Source organism: Ornithodoros turicata, chromosome 1 (genome assembly GCF_037126465.1).
Source record: "Ornithodoros turicata isolate Travis chromosome 1, ASM3712646v1, whole genome shotgun sequence".
NCBI classification, from domain to species: domain Eukaryota; kingdom Metazoa; phylum Arthropoda; class Arachnida; order Ixodida; family Argasidae; genus Ornithodoros; species Ornithodoros turicata.
The window spans coordinates 24694454-24715352 of NC_088201.1; the positions used below are offsets into that span (position 1 = coordinate 24694454).

At 47.2% G+C, this 20899-nt stretch overlaps 1 protein-coding gene across 1 annotated transcript in view; it reads left to right on the top strand.

Annotated features, from left to right (window-relative positions):
• LOC135377677 (homeobox protein HMX3-like) overlaps positions 1-20899 on the top strand; it is a 78137-nt gene that overhangs the window by 33140 nt on the left and 24098 nt on the right. Inside the window, exon 2 of the mRNA XM_064610268.1 lies at positions 13810-14117. Within this exon, the coding sequence (XP_064466338.1) occupies positions 13810-14117 (308 nt within the window). The remainder of the gene's footprint in view (positions 1-13809; positions 14118-20899) is intronic.

Genomic DNA, 20899 nt, shown 5'->3' on the forward strand with positions numbered 1-20899 from the left:
TCCTGGCTCTGGCTTTCGGTTGCCGCTTCTGTCGATATTCCTAGGCACCATACCCGGCACCCCTGTCTACGACTCGAGTCCAACGGTAGTACGTAGTACTGCCCCAGTGGGCCTACCTCCCTGATGATCCTACTGCCGCGCTTGGAGGGTTTGTCCCAGGAGTTTGGTGCCACCTTTGTTGGTCCGTCTAGTCGATCCTTGTCGTCACGGTCACCTTTCCTCTCAGCCAGTCACAGCATGTGGTTCGTCCGTGGTCATGGCATGGTTGGCCCGGACGTCAGCAAAGCAACTTAGGCGACGAACCTCTAGGTTGAAGCTGGATACCAAGCGTTCTGGTGCCGCCGTTGTCAACCTCCCTCCAGTCTCCCATCAGAGCTATATGAACTATCCCTGGGTCTTTAGAAAGCCGTTTCACTGAGCGTGTACATGAGGCATATCCTGGTACTGTCAGAACGAAGCAGACACTCCGCGTACAGTATTGGTGGCCGGGAATGGACAGACATGTGCCATGCCCCGGTTGCCAATCTACTTACAAATCTGCCAAGAAAGTTGTGCCCCCGCTGCAACCCCTTTTTCGACTACCAAAACCAGGGTGTAGTCGCTCGCTGTCGCAGGGTGTAGTAGGCTCGCTATTGAGATCGTTTAACCCTCGACCCAGCTGTCAGCTACTTGCAAATAAGCGATAACTCTGCTGGATTAACACAGCAAAGGGCCTGAAATCTCATTTGCATCATCAGTAACCACATCCACAGTAACTTTTTTAATCACGTGTTCAGCCGCGAAGGCTTCCCGGGCAAAATTGTTACTGATAATGGGCTTCATTTCATCGCAACCGAATTCAAAAGGGTCCTGCCTCAGAAGAGGGCATCCGTCACACCAGTGTATCCATAGAGCAAGCTGATGGACTGGTGGTGGGAATTAACCGAATTTTTTAAGGACTTTGTAGAGCTAGCGAGCAAGGACAACTGCGTTTTACAATCAAAGTGATCATGACGATGAAGGTGCGCGCACGCAAGACGAAACCTCGCACACATGGTCGAGGGAGCGTGCCGATGGAGATAATCGTGATGGTGCGGCCGCATGTCGCAGGTTGCTGCAACTTCATTCAGCTATCGATATTGGAAAACAAGCCCATTTGCTTTGCCGTTCTTGATATCTTTATTAGCTCACTGGAAACACCCCACGGAAATGGCACCTGTGATCCCTCTTCATTGCAAAATATACGAACACTTCCTTGCAAAAGCAATACATCTGGCATCCTTCCAAGAACGCGTAAAGTCACAGTGGTCGAAGGAGAAAGCATATACCGACGGTAGACGTGGAGAGCAAACGAGGCACTACGTTGTAGGAGACATGTTCGTGTCCGCCGTCCACATCGTCAACGGCACTCCTCTACGGAAGATAATTGCCATGCGAGGACTTCTAGGCCAGCCTGCAGGAACGTTGAGGATATTCCGCAGTGGCGTCAGTTCATCAGTTGCTTTGGCAGTGCTTTTCGCACGAGCAGCGCCGAGGACTGCAGCGCGTGGTCGAAGCACTACAGAAAGTACCTGAAGACTGAGGAATCTGCTCAACGTTCGTCCTAGCTAGCGCGGCCTGGCTTTCCTTTTCGAAGAATGGCAAGGTCTCGTCGCGTCAAGTCCCGTCAAGTCTTCCCGCGTGCCGACGCGAATCATGAAACGATACGACGTTCCAGCACCACCTTATTCGACGCCTTCTGGTCTGTGGATTCTGCTAGCGGGCAGCTCATCTGCTCCATCGTCCCCCTAACCAGGACCTCCCTGCGCGACCTCCTCGGGCGCCGCCACTTCCAAGTAGTGTAAGGCGATGGGCACCGCAAGTTCGCTACCCGCGGATGCGACTTGACTGTCATGGAACTTGATTTTCTGTGCGTGCGTAATTAGATTTTGGAAACATTTTTGGGTCAATACCTTTGTTTAGAGAAGGAAAATGTGATCTCCAAGTAAATAGGAGAAAAAAGGCTATTTTGGGGTCGTGCGCCGCTCGAGAGAATAAAGGCAGTTTGGAATGGGACGACGACTTGCCTGGTTGATTTCTGAGCTATACGATGGAAGACATACGACAATTGTGAGGCCAACCACGGCATGCTACTCATATCGTCACCATCACCACCACCACAGGCACTTTACAGCACTGCTGACTGCACACTGCACTGCTCGAAAGCATAAAAAAAAGGAAGAAAAAGATAAAAGTTTTTTTCTTCGAACGTTTACGTCTCTAATCCGGGCTCGCGCTCTTGGACCCCTGGTCGTCTGTTCACAACGTTTCCTCTCTTTCTCTCTTGGCTCTGCAGTCAACTCTCGGTCCAACTCTGCTTGAATAAATGATTTCGTATTTCGTGTAGCACGGGCCTCGTGACACGTCGGGGCCAATCATTACTCCGTGGCACGAAACTTACTTACAATTTATACTTACAAACACGAGAACACAAAACACTCAAACGCGCACACCAGCGATATTTTTTTATTCCGTGTTAGCGCCGCGAAGCAGCTGTGGCTATAAGCGGCGTACAGACGTGGACAGATGGAGAGACGACAGCAGGAAGGAGTGGGGGTTAGAGGGGTTAGTTTGTGTCCTGGGCCGACTTCAGGGTGAACTGTGCCGACATTCGTCTGGAAAGTCTCCGGGAAACCCCGGGGAAAACCTCAGACAGCACAGCCGGTGGCAGGATTCGAACCCACCACCTTCACATCCCAGTCTTCAGCACAGCCTTGGCTACCACCAACGAGCGGACGCCTTAGCCCACTCGGCAATGCCGCTGGTTCTCAGCGATGAGGTATGAAAGACGAGCCTGGTGCAAAGACGCGAGACGCTTCGGTTGCGCTCTAGATTAAAAGATGAGGAAAAGCGATATGAACACGGTGACAGCCACAGTTGCTACGCGGCGCTAACCCAGAATTGAAAAAGAAAACAGCTTGGTGCATCCAACCAAACCGAAAGAGAAATCTGGGCTGCAGTTATAGCAATACGAAATAAAATGCAGCGTTGAATTCTTGCTATACTTTGTGCATGTGAAGTGAAAGCAAGCACAATCAGAAAATTTAATTTTAGAAATCTGCACTATTGTGCTTACGTTTCTTCGACCATGTACATGAGCCCGAATGTCAAAATGTGTGCCAAATATTCACACATCGGGGATTTTTAGTGATGTTCTTTTTCTTTTTTTTTCTACTACACTGGTTTTCTCATCCACATAACATTTCCTCCCCTCCCCTCTGCAATTTTTGTAATAAATCTCAAGCATCCGAATGTGCATGAATGTCTACGGTCGGCCGATAGCAGTGCCGATTGTTTAATGGTTGCTGGGAAGAACCTTGGTAGAGCAGCGTTACAGAGTGATGCACTAGGGATAAAAGAGAAAAAGAAAAACAGCGTTGAAGTTCAAGAAACAAAGTTGAACTTTAGGGCAAATAATGTGACTATTTACTACATACTTCGATCGTCAAATGAGCTGTTGATAGTTCGAAGCTATTCCCAATTTACGAAATCTTGAGTATTTTACGCAGAACCAGTGGGTACCGGTATAAAATGGTTTCCTCGAGCTGAATATGTGAACTGTAGTAGTTAGTTCAGTGCTAATTAATGGTTCAGTTTCTTTAAAATAGAAATGCGTGTCCAGCAACAACGTAGTACACATTCAAATATGTAGCAATTTTTGAATGTGAATGCATTCACGTCTTAGCTTCCGAAAAATGATACGCTCAGCACGGTAAGTGGCCGCACGTGCCGAGCAAAACAAATTATGCGCATGATACGGTGTGGGGTTTCCATTCAAACACCGAGCGATTTGCCTGTATAGCGTCATGTTACTCCGAGGGGTAGAAACAGTGCATCCTGGGCTGGCTTCACGAGGAACTGTGCCAGCGTTTGTCTTAAAGCATCTGAGGAAAACCCAGGAAAAACCGCACCGCAGGCAACATAGCCGACGGCGGAATAACAACCCACCGTCCCGTAGACTTAGCGTAACTACGCCGCTGTTCTTACGTCCTTCTTTTATGCAGAGGTTTCAGAGCAAACATGCGTGGAAATGCGGTCATTTGGCTGCACTCTTGGCCACCACAAGTTGTATCCGCAAGAACGAGGTTGGTAATGACTGGGCAATCAGGGGTAGGCGTGTCGATAGTATGCACGGGCTCACATCCATTAGTAATAAGTTAATTGGGCTGAACCGCGTTTGCGACTGCGTAGGGGTTTTGTAGGCGAATAAGGTAAGGAAGCAAGTCGTCCGAGTCGCCTGGCAGAAGTGAAATAGAGAGTGATATCATGTCTGCTGACGTGTCCTTCGCGCGTTCGGTGTGCCCGTTACTTTCCGGATGGGAGGGGAATGTCAAGCTGTGGGAAACGGAACAGCTGGACAACACCTCTTCCAGGATTTGTGCAACGAATTGGAATCCTCGGCCACGGTCGCTCACGAGTACTCTTTGTACTCCATGTTGAAGCTGTATCCTATGAATAAAGAATTTCGCAATCCGTAGCTGTATAGGGAGAGCGGAAGCGACGACGTATCTTGTCTAGTGGTCGATTGCAGTTACAATCCAGCCAGTCGCCGACGACAGAAGCGGCGCTATGAGGTCACGGATCTCTCGATTCAAGATCTCTCGAAAGGATGTTGAGAGGGAAGCAGAGGTTGAGGCTGACCGCAAGAAATAGTAGCAGACTTTTCTGTTGACAGAGTTTACGTGATGAAACATTTGTGTACGGTTTTGTATAGTGCTGCCGCCTCGTCTAGCACGTTTTTGTAAAGAGAAATCCCGTGAATTAAGCTGGGACAAGCACATAATGCCTTCATAAGAAAGTGCAGTAACCAGTTTCTCGTCGTGAAGTGAGCATCGGGAAATAGTAAGCATAATAGTATCTCGTCCCGTTTTTGTATCATACTGTGAAGTCAGACTCCTGAAGCACTCACTGTCTATGACGACCGGAAACATATTTCAGCTCTGCAAGCCAGCATAAAGCGTGATGATGCGATCCGTTAAGGTATCATTGAAATAGAGGTGGACTTTCTCGATAGCCCACATACTCAACCAGGCATTCTTGTTCTATTTCCTAACCATGCTTCTTCGCATCAGTAAGTTTGCGGCTGGCATAAGCAATGACGCGTTTCATTGCTGCATGAAATGTCTCTGTGCTAGAACTGGCGCCCAATGCTGTGCCACTGACTTCCATATGTACTTCAGTTTGGGCTGAATGACTGAAATATCGAAGAACGGGAGCGTCTTTAATTCGCTCAAACGCTCATAATCACATTTAAATTTTATGACCTCAGAAGTCAGAACTGTAAGACGTGCGGCAGTAGGCGCATATTCCTTGATAAACCGCCGAATGTATGACGACAGCCCGAATAAGGGCTTCGGAGCTCTTTGGCACAGTGACATGGGGCACAGGAACACGGCGACAACCGAAGATTTCAGAAGTATACTTATGAAAGCTTCGATTGTCGCCGTGGTAGATATATGGTAGACATCCATGGGAATACAGCCCGAAAAAACGCGAGACAAGATAGAAGCACAGGACACGGCGCTGATTAGCAACGTAGACAGATGGCTTCTCTCTTGTCCCGCGTCTTTTCGCGCTGTATTCCCATGGATGCATTATCCCAACGCGCTCAGATCGACACGCTTGTGCAGTATGTTAGGCCTCACAACGTCTGCGTATGCTAGCGATAGAGCAGGGTCAGAGCTAGGTAGGCCGATTTCCAAGTACTTCTTCGACCATCGGCTCAACAAGAGGCGGAGGTTCATTCCAAGTTGTAAGGCTGCGCGGAAAGGGCTTTTTCGAATAACCACACGCATAAGACTCTCTAGGGTCACAATAACGGTGGCGGTCCTACAGTGGATGTACGTCTCCCGATCGTGTAGTTCCGCGGACGTATACGAGAAAGTCTTTTTTTTTTTTTTTTTTTTGGCGAGCGACATTCCGAATAGACATTGAAATCACTAGCTGATGTGTTGCCACGCAGTCTCGGAATCCGTTTTCATGGTTCTAGTTTTAGCCTCACTCGCTATGTAAAATGCTACATTGTGCTTGCTACCGTTGCCCCACCTGCTATGACGGCAAACGCGGGCAAACTCACCTATCCAGTGTTGCCGAAAACTTCCCCTCGTGGCAGAAATGGACACCCCCCTCAGGTGGGCAAAATTAATCCACACACGCAACCACTGTGGCGTCGCTCATGATCACAGTTGTCTCGCGACGTGAAGCCCTGAATTGTTATTTACAAACGGACACACATTCCTTTCAGATCACAGTGTCGCACTGCGCAACGCGCGCAGGCTGAAGATAGCCACAGGACAAGCCTTTTTCATTTTCTTGTTTTTGTTCGGAAGTACGAGGGATGTTCAAGTCAAACCGGTACTTTCTGTCTCCTGAGTGTACAAATGGCTAGCGCTACTTCTTTTTCGTCATTTTCACACGCGACAGGTCTCCGCGTTCACCACATGGTGGTCCAAAGTTTGTGCAAAACAGAAGACACGTGCTGGACAAGATGGTCGACAACGCGGTGAGCGCGAACATCGAACAGCGAATTGTCATGAAGTTTCTCGTGAATGAAGGCGTAAAGTCATCTGAAATTCACAGAAGACTTTATGTTCAGTATGGTCACGATACACTTAGCCGCAGCAAAGCGTTTGAGTGGTGCAAACGGTTCCGAGACGGCCGTACATCAGTGCAGGACGATCCCGGCCGGGGCGGCTCAGAGCCCAGTGTCAGAGTTCCCGAGAACATCCAACTTACGGAGTCAAGGACTGACGGATAACATGTCTCGAACTTGCTCGAAAGACGGACCTTTCTGTGGGAACGTTGAACACTATCATTCATGAACACCTCCAGTTTCGGAAAGTTAGTGCCCGTTGGGTCCCGAGGCAGCTCTGCGTGTTTGACCGGTAGATAAGACTGGAACTCTCCCAAGAGCTAAGGTACCGTTTCGACACTGAAGGACAGCCGTTCCTTGATCGGATCATCACGTGCGATGAAACGTGGGTGCACCATTTCACTCCTGAGTCTAAACGTGCATCAAAACAGTGGAAGCATCCGGGCTCGCCAGCTCCCAAGAAGTTCCGAAGCACCCAGTCTACGGGTAAGGTCATGGCCACGGTTTTCTGGGACAAGGCTGGCGTTGTTCATGTTGATTTCATTCATGCTGCCCAGTGGTACCACCATCAATAGTGCATATTACTGCCAGGTTCTCAGGGATGTGCATAAGGCGCTGAAGCAAAAGCGGCCGAACCTCATCACCAAAGGAGTCCTCCTCCTACAGGACAATGCACGCCCGCATACTGCGCATCTGACAACACGCACCTTACAGGAACTTGGCTGGGAGTTGCTGCCACATGCCCCTTACAGTCCAGACATCGCCCCCAGCGATTTCCATCTCTTCGGGCCACTGAAGGAGTTCCTTGGGGGCTGCCACTTCAGCTGCGACGACGAGGTCAAGAATGCGGTCCGATCATGGCTGCTACGCGCCGGTAAGGATTTCTACGCTGCTGGCATCCAAGCCGTCGTGAAACGATGGGACAAGTGCATTAGTGCCAGCTGGAGATTAAGTTGAAAAATAAAACTAATTTCTCGCCTGTAAGGTCATTTTACTTTCGCGAAAAATGAAAAGTCCTGGTTTGACTTGAACACCCCTCGTACATGGCGCCGAAGCAGCAGAACTTATGTGCCGATGAGATCCCGTTCTTTTGAACATTTTTATCCACACCTTATCTAATCTAACCTTACTGAAGAACAAGAACCTGTTGATTTTGTATAACCTGTAGTGTTCTGTGAATATTGCATGCAGTGGAGCGTAAAAGTATCACATATGGAGGGTGAAACAAGGCATAGGAACCACTACACCTCTGGCTCGAACCTCCGGACCGATAACAACGGCGTCATCCCTATAAACATGTAGTCATGTACTATACCTTGACATGCAGCACAGCAGATAACATAACGAACGTGCTCTACAACTCGCTGCAGTAATTTGTACTGGTGACTGGAGTCACCGAACGAATTTGTCGCCATTTTTGTTGTTTACACGTATTACCAACCCTTGATGTCTCGTGGTTTACTCTGTCCAATTGCCTTAGCTCCGCGTATGAAACAATGAGAAAGCATGACATATGCCCTCTGTGGGTCAAAACCTACGATTGTATGTCATGTGTTCAACACTCGCACACTCGGATACGATCTGACAAGATGACGGCTGATAAACAAACAATCATTCGACCAGTGACGTGCTTGCTAGTAAAATACGTTACGGAAGTCTTCGTCATTTTACATTCACGAACTCTGCTACTAGTGAACAACAACTTTATTTTACTCAAACTGAACTTTATTTTATGATGGTGATTGGGGAGTTTCGTCGCCTGCTCCTAGTGAAACAGAAGCTGTCAAACGCGTAAACATGTGTACCAGACTACGATGGTGCGAATTCTAGATTACTGCAGACGTGTCTGGGGATAACGTGTGCACGAGGAACCTGCGTCGAACCATATTTTCTGCGCTTTCTGGCCGCTCGCGTTTTCGTCTATTTTCACATGTGAAAGAGCTAAAGAATCGAGAAACGGCTCGGTTCTACCGAAAAAGCCAGATAGTGTGAACTGGATGCACTTTGGGTATGGTTTATCAGAGGAAACATTACGCTGAGGACAACTGGTCAACAATGATCACTTCGTCTGTCAGCAGCCTTGCAATGAACGCTCAGTGCTGCTTAGCAGGCGAGCAGACTCGCGAAATCAAACTATGACAAAATCGTGGCGCCCAATGAGTAGCTCTGGGAAATCAATCTTAGACCTATATATTGGTCCTCCTCACCTTCCAAAGTAGGAACAAGAAGGAATGTGCGCAACGGAAACGCACCCCGAAACACATCATGCTAGCGCTAAATTTCGCGCCAGAATTATGGTTCAGAAGTAGGTTGACCATATTTCTCAAGGTAGAACATAGGTTTAAAAAAAAAAATGTTTCTGCAACTGCCATTTTGTTAGCTCCGGTGCCTTTAAACAAGAATGATCAAGGTTGGGACTCACATATTTGATATTCTTTGCGTCCAAGTGCTCCTGACTCATCGGTGTGCTGAACGAGTACCACAGCTCTAACAAATGCTGCTAGACCTTTTAGGCTTTCTGTAACACAAGAAACCAAGTTATCAATGGAGAGCTTCGTTGACACAATGTTGCCAAACGTTTGCTAATGGAACGCTAAATTCACCAACACAAAAGTTACTGAGCACCCGTCTTGTTGTGTAGCCAAGAACGAAACGTAACGGTGAACTAAAATGGATTGCACTCTCTGTGATATGAAAGCATTATTATAGAACAAAGGAAATCAGTGTCGTACATTCACCACACCTGCTTGGCATTCTCTCAGCATCCGCGATAGCTCTAGAGTCTAAGGGGGATGCTGAGGGCGACCCAGCATCCCAAGACTCTAGAGCTACCGCGGATTTGCATCTCTGTGCCTGGAGTACACCACCCCAAGTGCACTTTGCCCACTGCAGTGCTGAGACAGCATTGTCTATCTATGATGGAGCGTCCACTGTAGCAGCACTGCTATTTTCACTGACGGATCGACGACGGGATCAGGCTATACAGTATCTGCTTTTGTGGTTCCACTGAACAGGAAAGAGGGAAGGCACGACTGTCGCACAAAACATCTTCAACAACGGCAGAATTGGTAGCCATCCAGCTGGCAATACAGTACGTAGTAGCACAACAGACGCCTGCCGAGTAGGTTTTATACAGCGATTCAAAAGCTGGACTCAAAGCCATGCTTTCATTCTTGTGAAATGGCTCTATGACACCAACAGTTCGCCAACACTCCACGAATGCAACAAATGTAGAGTCGCCGGCCACAAAGTAACTCTGCAGTAGATTCTTGGACATGTGGCTATAGGAGGGAATTAAGCTGCAGACGAACTAGCGGACATAACACACCTATCTTCAACACTACATCCGGTGATATACTCCAAGTCAGATGTTACATCTTCATTAAGGTTATTGTCGCTGGAACTGTGCAGACAACATGGGTATAATTGCAGAGTGATTCGTCGCTGCTACATCGCATACATCCGGAGCTGAAGTTGTGTGTTCCGTCTACGTAACCGCGCTCTGTTCAGACGTTTTTCACTGGTGTCGGATGAGTGTGCCTTATGGCCGTCATTTTCTTCATAAAGTTGGAAGAGCCGACTCATCGAATTGCTCGGTTTGCGCAACAGTGGAGGATAGTGAGCACATTATAATGCACTGCACTAGGTATGCATCACAGCTCGAAGAGCTACACTTGCTCGACTAGACAGCAGGGCCTTCGATATAGTTAAGGTGTTGGGATTTGGGCACCGAACACGAGGGATGCTGCCATTGGAGGCACTTGTAAAATTTGTTCAGAGCTGTGGGATGGATGCAACCTTCTAGGATTCCTTGTGCATGATCTTGGGATAATTGTGAATAGTGGAAAATTGTGTATAGTGGGATAATTGTGTATAGTGAGATAATTGTGTATAGTGGGATAATTGTGTATAGTGGATAATTGTTAATAGTGGGCTTCTAGTGAACATGTGAATAGTGAATAGCGAACTTGCCAGTAGAGCACATGAGAAGTATTTTTTTGGGGGGGGTGGGGGTGAGAATTTATGTTAGGAGTAGCAGAACAAGTCGGGAGACGAGTTCAATTTCTCTTCTTTTTTTTCCCTTACAAACAAACAAACGAACGAACGAACAAACCTTCTTGGTGTGCGCACGTATTGTGTGCGCATGTGTTGTGTCCCTATCTTATGTCTCCGTCTTTTTAGCGCTGAGCAGCAATATGGTCTCATACCAACAAGCCCAAATTTCGTCACTCGTCAACCTTCTTTCTGTTGAGCCCAAACCAAGAAGCACTTGTCGTCTACTCTCTCCGTGTATGGGCCCGTTATTCACTCTAGCCGTTCGATTGAATGATTCCACTGACAGTTGTTCATGGCTTCAACAGTAGGAAAGGTGTTAATGATATACTGTTATGTTGATGGAACAACAACAACAGTAAATGAATGAAGGAAAAGTGATGATGACATGGGATGCTTCCCCACAGGACACTATATCCCCACTTCAAAGAGGTTAATATGTTGATGCAAGTCATCACCCAACGTGTGAAGCTTTGCAACTTACTTACGACTTTACATTACTAAGTCCACTGCGAACGGGCGCCAGATTTCAGCACTAACGCGGTATATGAAGTTATTTGTCACTACTCTGTTTCCTGTATGAACCTTTGAAAGCGACCAAAAGAAGGCATACCTTGAATTAGATTCAAGCGTTCCTTTTCCGTAGACATGGCAAAGTAGGTTGCCAGACCAGTCAGCGATCATACGAGAAGACTAACAATACAGCACAATCCTGTAGTAGTAGGTATTGGTTTAAAATGAAACGGCCGGGAAGGCAGAACACTGATGCACTGTACCCTTCGGTGTGACCTATTGCGAGGGCAGAGAGGGGACGCTCACCTTCTTCATTGCAATAGAGAGTTTTAGCACACCGTTGTTAACGTGGCTTGCGTCGAACCGTATCAACCGGATCCAATCAGTGGATAAGATTCTGAGTCACGCGCGACTACGATTGGTTCCGATAGACACGATAACCTTATCAACGGTATACTAAAACTCGCTAATGACGTAGAGCTACCCGTTATCTAAACGTGCTTGCGCGAAAGCTTTTGGTACAGTGCAGAAATTATATGGAAGACGAAGTCAATTACAAGGTCACCCGTGTCGTTCAATCATAATTTGCTACGACCCTGTAGATAAAGTGATAAAGATACGGTAGATAAACGTTGACACTCTTCAATAAATTGCCATAAGTATTAACACGATATAGTCTCCTCATATTTCGTGCGCGCTCCTGACCTATCCGAGACTCATGCTTCGCACAGTGCAACGCTATCGCCAAAGGAACAGGCGTATGTCACTAATGACGAAAGTCGCATACACCATAGGCTTTGAGCCGTCTCGGTGTTTGCTACCCGAAACGCTTCGAAAATGCCAGAACCACATCTGTCGCCTATGATTCCCAGCCCTTATCGGCAAGGCTTCCCGGCCAATCGACTTTACGTGCGCCACGAATAATCCGCCCGTGATGGAGATCGCGACGTTATCTGAGAATAGTTGTTGGCAGTTGTTCGTTCCGGTGCATTTTGTTTGAGTAAGAGCTTTGCGTGCCAACAACAACCGATGAGTTCGCAGATGTTTGGCTCCTCTCGGAACAAACTGCTCTAATCTTGTGCAGCTCCCTGCAGCCATAATAGGCAACTAAGTTAAACAAGGACTGTTCTTAAACACTTTGAAGTTTTGAGTTTTCACTCTTAGCGCTAAGCAAAATAAATGGCAGCGCAGTTTTCGAAACATTGGCCCAGCCCTTGTCAATGACCAACGACGGCGCGTAAACATCGGGCTGCGAAATAAATGAGCTTATTGACGTTCAGCTGGCTGCACGGAGAAACAATAATTCTCTCTAAACTGAGTGAATGAAATGCAAGCGCTGCCTGCGGTTTACTTCAAGCCCACTTAGGACTTCCTTTGGCGTTTCGCACCTTCGCAACATGTCGTGTTAGTCAGAACGTATTTTATTCCCCAACTGTCAGTTCCTGTTTAGGCCCAGACGAAGGCCCGAGTAAGCCTCCGCCGGATAATAGACACCACATGTGCCTTCGCATTGATTGAGCCGGAGATGGGGCCGCAGTGAGCAATTGACTCCTTGCCAGGAAGAGGGTGCGAATTCGGCGGAGCTGTTTCTTTAATGGGCTCCCTTATTCCGGCAATCAACTTTGGATTACAACGCTCCCCTCGCTCGCCTTTGCCGTCGGCAGTAAAGCTTTAAGCTGAACTTTATGGGAGCGCGGAACGCTAAAAGGCGTTCCAAATAACGGCAGCGGCCAGTGTACTTTACCAGCAACGGTCGTAAAGATCATGAAAGCAGTAATAGTATCTGGGCCACTGGTGGGGTCCCTTGAAAGAAAACGGCGCATATCGCGGCAGTTGATGGTGCACCAACGAAGCCGGCTGCCCTTTCAGCTCATATTAGTGTCTATTTGTGGTGCTTTGCTAGGGAGGAGACGAAGCAGCGTTGCGCAGGTAACCTGTGGTTCATTGAGTTGGATCAAAACAAATTTTAGAGTTACGTAGACAGGATGAAGTTTACTCCGTCTTCTCAAAACTTTCATTCCTGGCGTTCTCAAATCATACCCCGTCGGCGTCCCAGTCTTGTCACTGGACTGTAGCATCTACAGGGCTCGACAAAAGTTTACGGAACACCCCAGCGACGTATTTCTTGATCAGTACGACACCCTAGCAGTGAACCGGAGTTCACACAGTTACTGAGAGGTACACGGAGCACCCAGTCACCTGTCTGTAAGTCTATCTGCTCCCGTTTTCTGCAAGGGTGTCGCTCCGATGAAGATATACAGCACTCCGGTGTTCCGTAAACATTTGTCGGGATCTGTACCGTTGAAGGCACACCTGATCACCAACGGAATTTTCGTTAATAAATGACAGATTGACTCGAAATGTTCGCTATCAATTGCTCGAGACTATTGGTACTTTCTCGCAGATTCGTGCACTTCCATCGGTAGTCGGTACCAAAGAAACTAGTCCACTGACTACAACACGTACGGAACCTAAGAGTTTACAGTATCATCAGATACATTTGCAGAGCCACGTTTGGAGGAGCGAGTTTTGTATAACACGCGTCCTTCGAGGGTGATTGGCAGAGTCAGAGTGTTTGAACATGTTGTGCCAGGTGCACGGTTTTGTAAAATTGGTGCTTTGTGTTCTGGCAGGGGTCCAGCGGCCGGTACAGCCTCTCAAAGGGAGCAAGAGGAAGAAGGAGCCAGGTAGAGAACTGGAGCCCGCGAGTACTCCCCCGGCGGCGGGTATGGGGCACCCGACCGCCGCCAGGAACTCGGACAGCCCCATCAATGGCGCAGCCTCTGACACTGGGGACAAGGGCGCCCGCAAGAAGAAGGCGCGGACCACTTTCACAGGGCGGCAAATCTTCGAGCTCGAGAAACAGTTCGAGATAAAGAAGTACTTGTCGTCCAGCGAGAGGGCGGAGATGGCCAAGCTTCTCAACGTTACGGAAACTCAGGTACACATATGACCTGTTATATTCCTGTTTGGGGGTTAGACACGTTGATAAATAATAATGTATGAGAAAGCAACAAAACTTGTCACCTGACGTTCTGCTAGACAGTATTTCTTTGACACCTTTCAGCGTGGGTGTCTTCGTAAATGAGTGACCTTTTACTTCTGCAGGCTCAACTGAAAGGTGTATGAACAGTTTGGGAAATGGAGTTTGCAAAACACCCATCTGAAACAGTGTTTTAAATGGAATACATTTCTGAATTTCGTGTTTTCTGTAGAATACGCCCATTCAAATGGTGACTTTTGTAGAATACACGTTTTAGGAAGGTGTTTTACAAAAGACCCTTCTGTATCGAAATTTACACCACATAGGTGTGTCCTATAGGGCAAGACATTTGTACCCGAAGGGTGTAAAAAAGTTTACTGTGATATGCCCGCAGCATAGGCCTGATCTACTTAGCACCATTCGTCCGTTCAACATTGGCCTTTGGCAGATACGTTTTAATTCATGCACATTAAAATGTAGAGTTACACTGAGGCTGGAGGCGTGTACCTGAGACGTGTACAAACTAAAGAAATCAGAAAACTCACTTGACGCTCCCCTGGATATTACGGGTGTCACGTAAACAGTATGGAAGAATTTATCATTCGAATCCTAACGAGAAACTGATTCAATTGAACTGAATTAAATTTATATGCTTCTGACCAAGGATCTTCGTTTTTGCGTAACAGTGGTATCAGATAATGACGTGTAAGCTTCGCGGATTCATGTCTAGAAAGACTTTCGCGTGTTACATTCCTGGCTGTTGAATCAAGGCAGCTGGTTATCAGGACAGCTAGATGTTGTGTGACATCATTATTGTTGTATTAGTTCATCGTTCTTAAATGTGTCCCCTCAAAGATTATTTTGCCTGTGGATGTTTTTTGACGATGAGCGAGCGCAGACCATTCAACGTATTATTACATTTATTCGTTGTCCTGCGTTCAGAGTTCAGTTCATAGTGATCACGTGTGCAACTATATCCTACTAGTATTAAGGATCTGATCTAGTCGTGTACTACTATGGTAAATAGGTCAACACACAAATACACGCACCTACCTCTTGAACTCTACCATATGACGTATGGAAGAAGAGGCCCAGCAAACATGGCCCGGACTCCCGCGCACACAGCATTCGTTAGCCCCTTTAGAGCATATCGTTCTTAGCAGACGGGCTGTACTGTATTTCTCCTTCACAGGCGTACATCAAAATCAATCAATAAATCTTATCACATTTAGTCCACAACCCGAAACACCCTTCTTAGCCCCAGCCGCCCCTAAGCCGCTCCATCTGGACATCGAAGGTGCAGAGTAACTCCTTTTACTCAACAAACATGTTGAACAACAGAACACACACAAATTACTGGGGCTCACAATTTAAAGCATTTCATGGTTTGCGCATGTACATGTGTAAGATTTCCACTAACGCAATATTGAGACAAAATACTCTCTCTGCGTTGTGTGATTCGTGTGAGTCGCTAGACGATTATTGTCGCTACAGGCACACGTGGCGCAACTTGTCCACAGGGGGCGACGTAACGAAGGGCAGAATTATTTGTGTCTTGAAGTAGGTCAATCAGACTTGGGTATGTCGCTGGCGCTGAATATTACGACGAGCGTTATGTCTATAGGCTATAAAGATAATTCCGAGACGAACAGGTCGCCCGACAACGCTCTGGACGACCACTACTAACCATGACCAGGGAGGGCCAACCTCTTGCACTAAAAGTTAGGAAAAGCAGAACGAGGACATGTCCATGGACGTGGAGCGAAGGCCCATGTGGTGCGACCGCTTGTCAGTGGCCCACCAGATCCAACGGATGGAGCGGTGCAGGGAACATGCTGCATGTACAGAAGCGCACTGGAGCCCTGTAATGTTTTGTGACGGGTCATGGTACAACCTGGAACGCCACTCCCGAGGTGTTCGCATCTTCACAAGCGACCGGTACGGAAGTAATGATATAGATGCATCATGTTAAGCGCACGGCTCGCGGACGACTCTCTAAGTCTTCGACTGAGGTACACCGAGGTAACGGGCAAGCTGTACCGAAAGAGCAAAACGCTGAATGTTCCGGGAAAATTGGAACCTGAACGATGCGTGTCCACTTCGTCAATTACATTGTTTAATTTTTAGCGCAGCAGTGGTGCCACCTTTATGTTATTGTCTGATACTGTGCCACTGGGAGGGTGCAAATTCTCAAGCGGAGGAACTTTTTAATACCAGTGGTGTTAAGGACATAACTTAATAACATGGTTCTCTCACGGAACGCTGAAAAAAAAAAAGGCGAAGTGAGGAAGAAAAACCTCGCGGATGTGAGGCACCAAACATACTAGTAGAGTTGAGATTGTCACTGTGGGTTACACATGAGGAGAAACTTGAAATCTTCATTAACTCCGTCTGTTTGTCGTGCAGGATACTTTGAAACTACAACTTTATCAGTAACGGAGAATGAACTAGGGTGTCACAACCATAAAAACGAGAACGTAAAAATTTCTAGATCGACGGTCTCCACCAGTTATAGTCTCTCTCCTTTGTGTGAAAAGTTATAAGCACGCCCAATCCTCGTCGTTATTTCCTGCATGCCTGCCTACTTAATATGATTTGTGTGTGTGTGTGTGTGTCGCGCACGCATGCTACCGACGCAGGCGTATGAAGAAACAGTGTTTTCGAAAACCTACCTTTTCCTAGACATTAAGCAGGTGGAGGAATTCGCATCCTGTTGTTTGGCAAGTTTTGAAGCTTCCGTTTCTGTGTCTCTGTTGCGTTCTTTACCATGCTGCAAACTAACCAACATGCTCTGCATCTCCTTCCGTTCAGTGATTGAGTTTTTTTTCTTCTTCTCATTTCCCTTACAATAGGGGACCAAACCCCCGTCTAGGCTGGGCAGCGAACAATGTTACAATAAAAAAAAGTACACAACAATGCAACATAAATACCAAAAATTAAAAAAAAAATGCATATGGAGCAAGAAGGAACGCAAATACGAGATTGTAAGAGTAAGCTCTACGATAGGTTGCCACGTAAGAGTCGCTTAATTAGTTCGCCCACTGATCTGTTGGTATGAATAAGGTTTTGGTGCTTGTTAAAAAAAGGTTGGAAATAAAATTTTTGGAAGTCGAATCTTTGTTTCGTATTCAGTGACAGTATGAAATAAATGCGTAGGCTCTATGCGTGACAACTGGGAATAAAAACGAGCCTTTTATTTGAGGAGAACATAAAACATGCCTTAGCAGTTTTTTGATAAAACGTGTCGCATATTAAAAACGAATGTTTCGATTCGATTAATACGCAGTGACAGAACGCAGAGGAGACAGACACAAAAGGCACACAGGAATTTTTCGAGGTACTACACAAAGGCTGTATATGCGTGCTGTTTCAGTTTTACATCAATCCCGAAATCCCGTCCCAGGGTCCCGGGATTAGTATGTAAAAATCCCGGAATCCCGAGACTGTAAAAGTAGCCCGGGATTCTCAACCCTAGGTATGATATCATACTGAGTAACCTGTTCAGCTCCTTCGTGAAACTTTCCAATGTTGCGTTTTGTTGTTAGTTTCTCAAAAGGGTGATGTCTGTTGCGTGAAATAATGGTGAAGCTGGTGAGACAGCCACAAAAGGGAGTTTTTTAAAATGAATTTGCCGCTAAGACGGGGCTAGAATTTCCTTAGTTATTCTCGCTGTTTCTCCACGAAGACTGTACAAAGTGTCTAATGAAACTTCAAGTGAAATTTGCAATAGGCTACAGTCACGTGTTTTATCTTCAGTGTTTTAATTGCAACACTTATATTATATTCTGCGCAGAGTAACAGATCCACTAACTTCCTTATGTCGTAACCTGTCCGCGTGAGGCTGGGCTTTGACATGAGATGATACAGCAGTTGTGACACCTTTCCGAGAGTCATTTAACGTGCAAATTGCTACCTCGCATTACCACACAGTAAAATATAAGTAGGGTGTGCCCGTGATTGTACTCGAGCTCCGCCAGCCTTCCTTGATGAGATTAGACCACTCGTATCGACGTCTATATCCTGCAACGGCAAAGCCCAATTATATTACAATTCCGCCTTCCGGTGGCTGCAGTATCGAGAACGAGATCGACATGCACGCGCAGTTAAGCGACAAGGGCTGCCAAAGGCGAAGAAGAAAAGAAGCACCCGACTGCGCTCACGACTTGGTTTCCAAATCATTCGTCGTGTGTCGGGGAGAACGGAAATCAAATTACAGCTAGCTTAGCCGTGCGTTGATTCAATTTTCTGAGGTGGCGGAATCGCTCTACTTCTTTTTTGACGCGATTCTTGTCTCGTGTGGAATGCTACCAGGGGCTCGTTATCACTAAAGCCGTCTTCGTCACTTTCTTTGCAGCACTTTATAGGCGCTTAAGACGTTAAATGTGCCGTCACAGCCAGAAACGCTGGTTGCTTAAAGGTTTTACTTATCAGTTTCTCGACACCAGTTCCTCGAGCACAATGGACGTAGAAGGAACCCCAACAGCACCGAATATCCTCTGGACGTACGAATAATGTCCCAACGGATTCGCACGTCCGACGGATATCTGGTTGATATCCATCGGACGTACGGATCCTTCAGGACACTATGCGTGCATCTAGAGGATATTCGGTGTTGTTGGGGAAGCCAGCATGCGTGCTAAAATGCAAGCGAGTAAAAATACGGAGAACTGACACTGAATTGAGGTCAGTGGTGGTCAGGACATCCAGATGGGACGTCTTTCGAGAAGCTGTTTATTTGTATTTTCTGCGTTACGTACGATTTCGTGGCACGTAGGTGCCCTACCCCATCTTGCAAACATGGAGGAAGGCAGGAAAGGAGGCGCCCAGAGGGTATTCCAAGAGAAGAGAAAAGCTGGGGCAACTGACGTATGGGCAGGGAGTGAGTTTTAGCTTTGTTGGAACTCTGTAAGAGTCAAGTTACCTGATAAAGCTAAGGAAGAGGATCTGCACAATCCACTTTGGGGGCCAGCACGCCTCGCCTAGACGAGCTAAGATCACACACCTCCATGAATTCCAAAACTATGCAATGCAAGCAACTGTAAAACCGAAACTGGAAGACAACATCCACGTCCCACGGCTGCCCCACCCACTCCCCAATTCCAGCTACACTTTTAGGGCGCCTCCTCTCACTCTTTCCTCCATGTATGCAAACATTTTGTGCTCGACACACGCAATGCAGTGGAGGAAGAAATGAGACGAGGCACCCGATACCACCGAAAAGTGTAGCTGGAATTGGGGAGTGGGAGGGGCAGCCGTGTGACGCGAGTGTGGTCTTCCGGTTTCGGTTTGTCGCCAGCATTGTATAGTTTTGGAATTCATGGAGGGTTGTGATCTTAGCGTGTCAAGGCGAGACGAGCTGGCCCCCAAAGTGCCGTGTGCAGAGCCTCGTCATTGGGCTTTCTCTGGTAACGTGACTCTCACTGGTATTCAACAAAGCTAACGCTAAAACTCACCCCCTGTGCATACGTCACTTGTCCCACGCTTTTCTCTCGCTGCTTCCTCCATGCGCAATGGACTCTGGGCCGCTCATGGTTAAACGTCATTGCCAACGTCATCATACACGTGAGCATAAAAATGACTCCGCCAATGACCAGGGATCGCAAACAACGGGTTTCCTGATTCTGTGCATCGTTTTGTGGCGTTATTCGACATTCTTGCAGTAAAACACCGTATGTTTACAAATGTGGCCTCGTACTGCTAGCCGCTCCCAATGACGCGATAACGACACCGGTGCTAAGACTCACTCAACCGATGCGATGCGATGCACTTGAGATGCGGTACGACGCACTTACATGAACCTGTTGATAGTCGAACGTAATTCCTCGTACATTCAAGTCTGCGGAAGTTCTGTTGCCTCGCGATCTTTCAGGGCAGTGATGAAGTTCGTTAAGGCAAGGTAACTGTGTGTTATACCCACCAGTAAAATACGTCATCTGATAACTTTACGCTGGCGAGGAAATGTCGGCCAGCGCAATAACGGAATATGAACACAAGTCACATGACCTCAAAATGATGTTACCTATAGGTGTGACGTGTGTCTATGATAAGATGATGATTTTGCAACAAGCGACCGCTTAAGAGTGGTTCCAAAAATGGCGGGTGCGGGGTATCAGTGTGTTCAGCACTTCGCTTCCAATAAGCCCTTCTGGACACACAAAACTATGTGAAAACAATGGCAAAGGCGCTACCTCACGACACGACATGTTGCCGAACGAAAAAGCTGGACATTATAGGAGAACTCACAAGACGCACACACGTCTGTCTTTATTATCAGTAACTCCCGTCTTACGGCGTAGTATAGGCTTCGGGTTGACCCTTTGTAGGACTGCGCGCGTTACTGTACCTTTGCATAGATGGAGTACACAATGCACATGGTACATGCTTACTCCCAGGCAGCATCCCAATGTGAGTCCCAGGCTGGACAAATATGGGCTATCTCGGATTCCCAATGTTGGCCCAATTTTACAATTGCAACCCTGACCAAGCAATTAAGGGCTAATATTGGCAGCCGATATTCAGCTCCAGTATTGCCAATGTACACCCCATATTGCCTAGGCAGCAGCTCAGTATTGGCCTCAAGTTGGTCCCATATTGGGTAAATGGGAAGTCAATAGGCCCAATCAAGGCAGTGCTCAAGACACGTACAGTTGTCTGGAATCGCCTGTCAGCAGTTCCGCAGCCCATGTTACATTCGTCGCGCCTGAAAGTGTTGAGCCAACATTAGGTTTGAAAGTGGACCA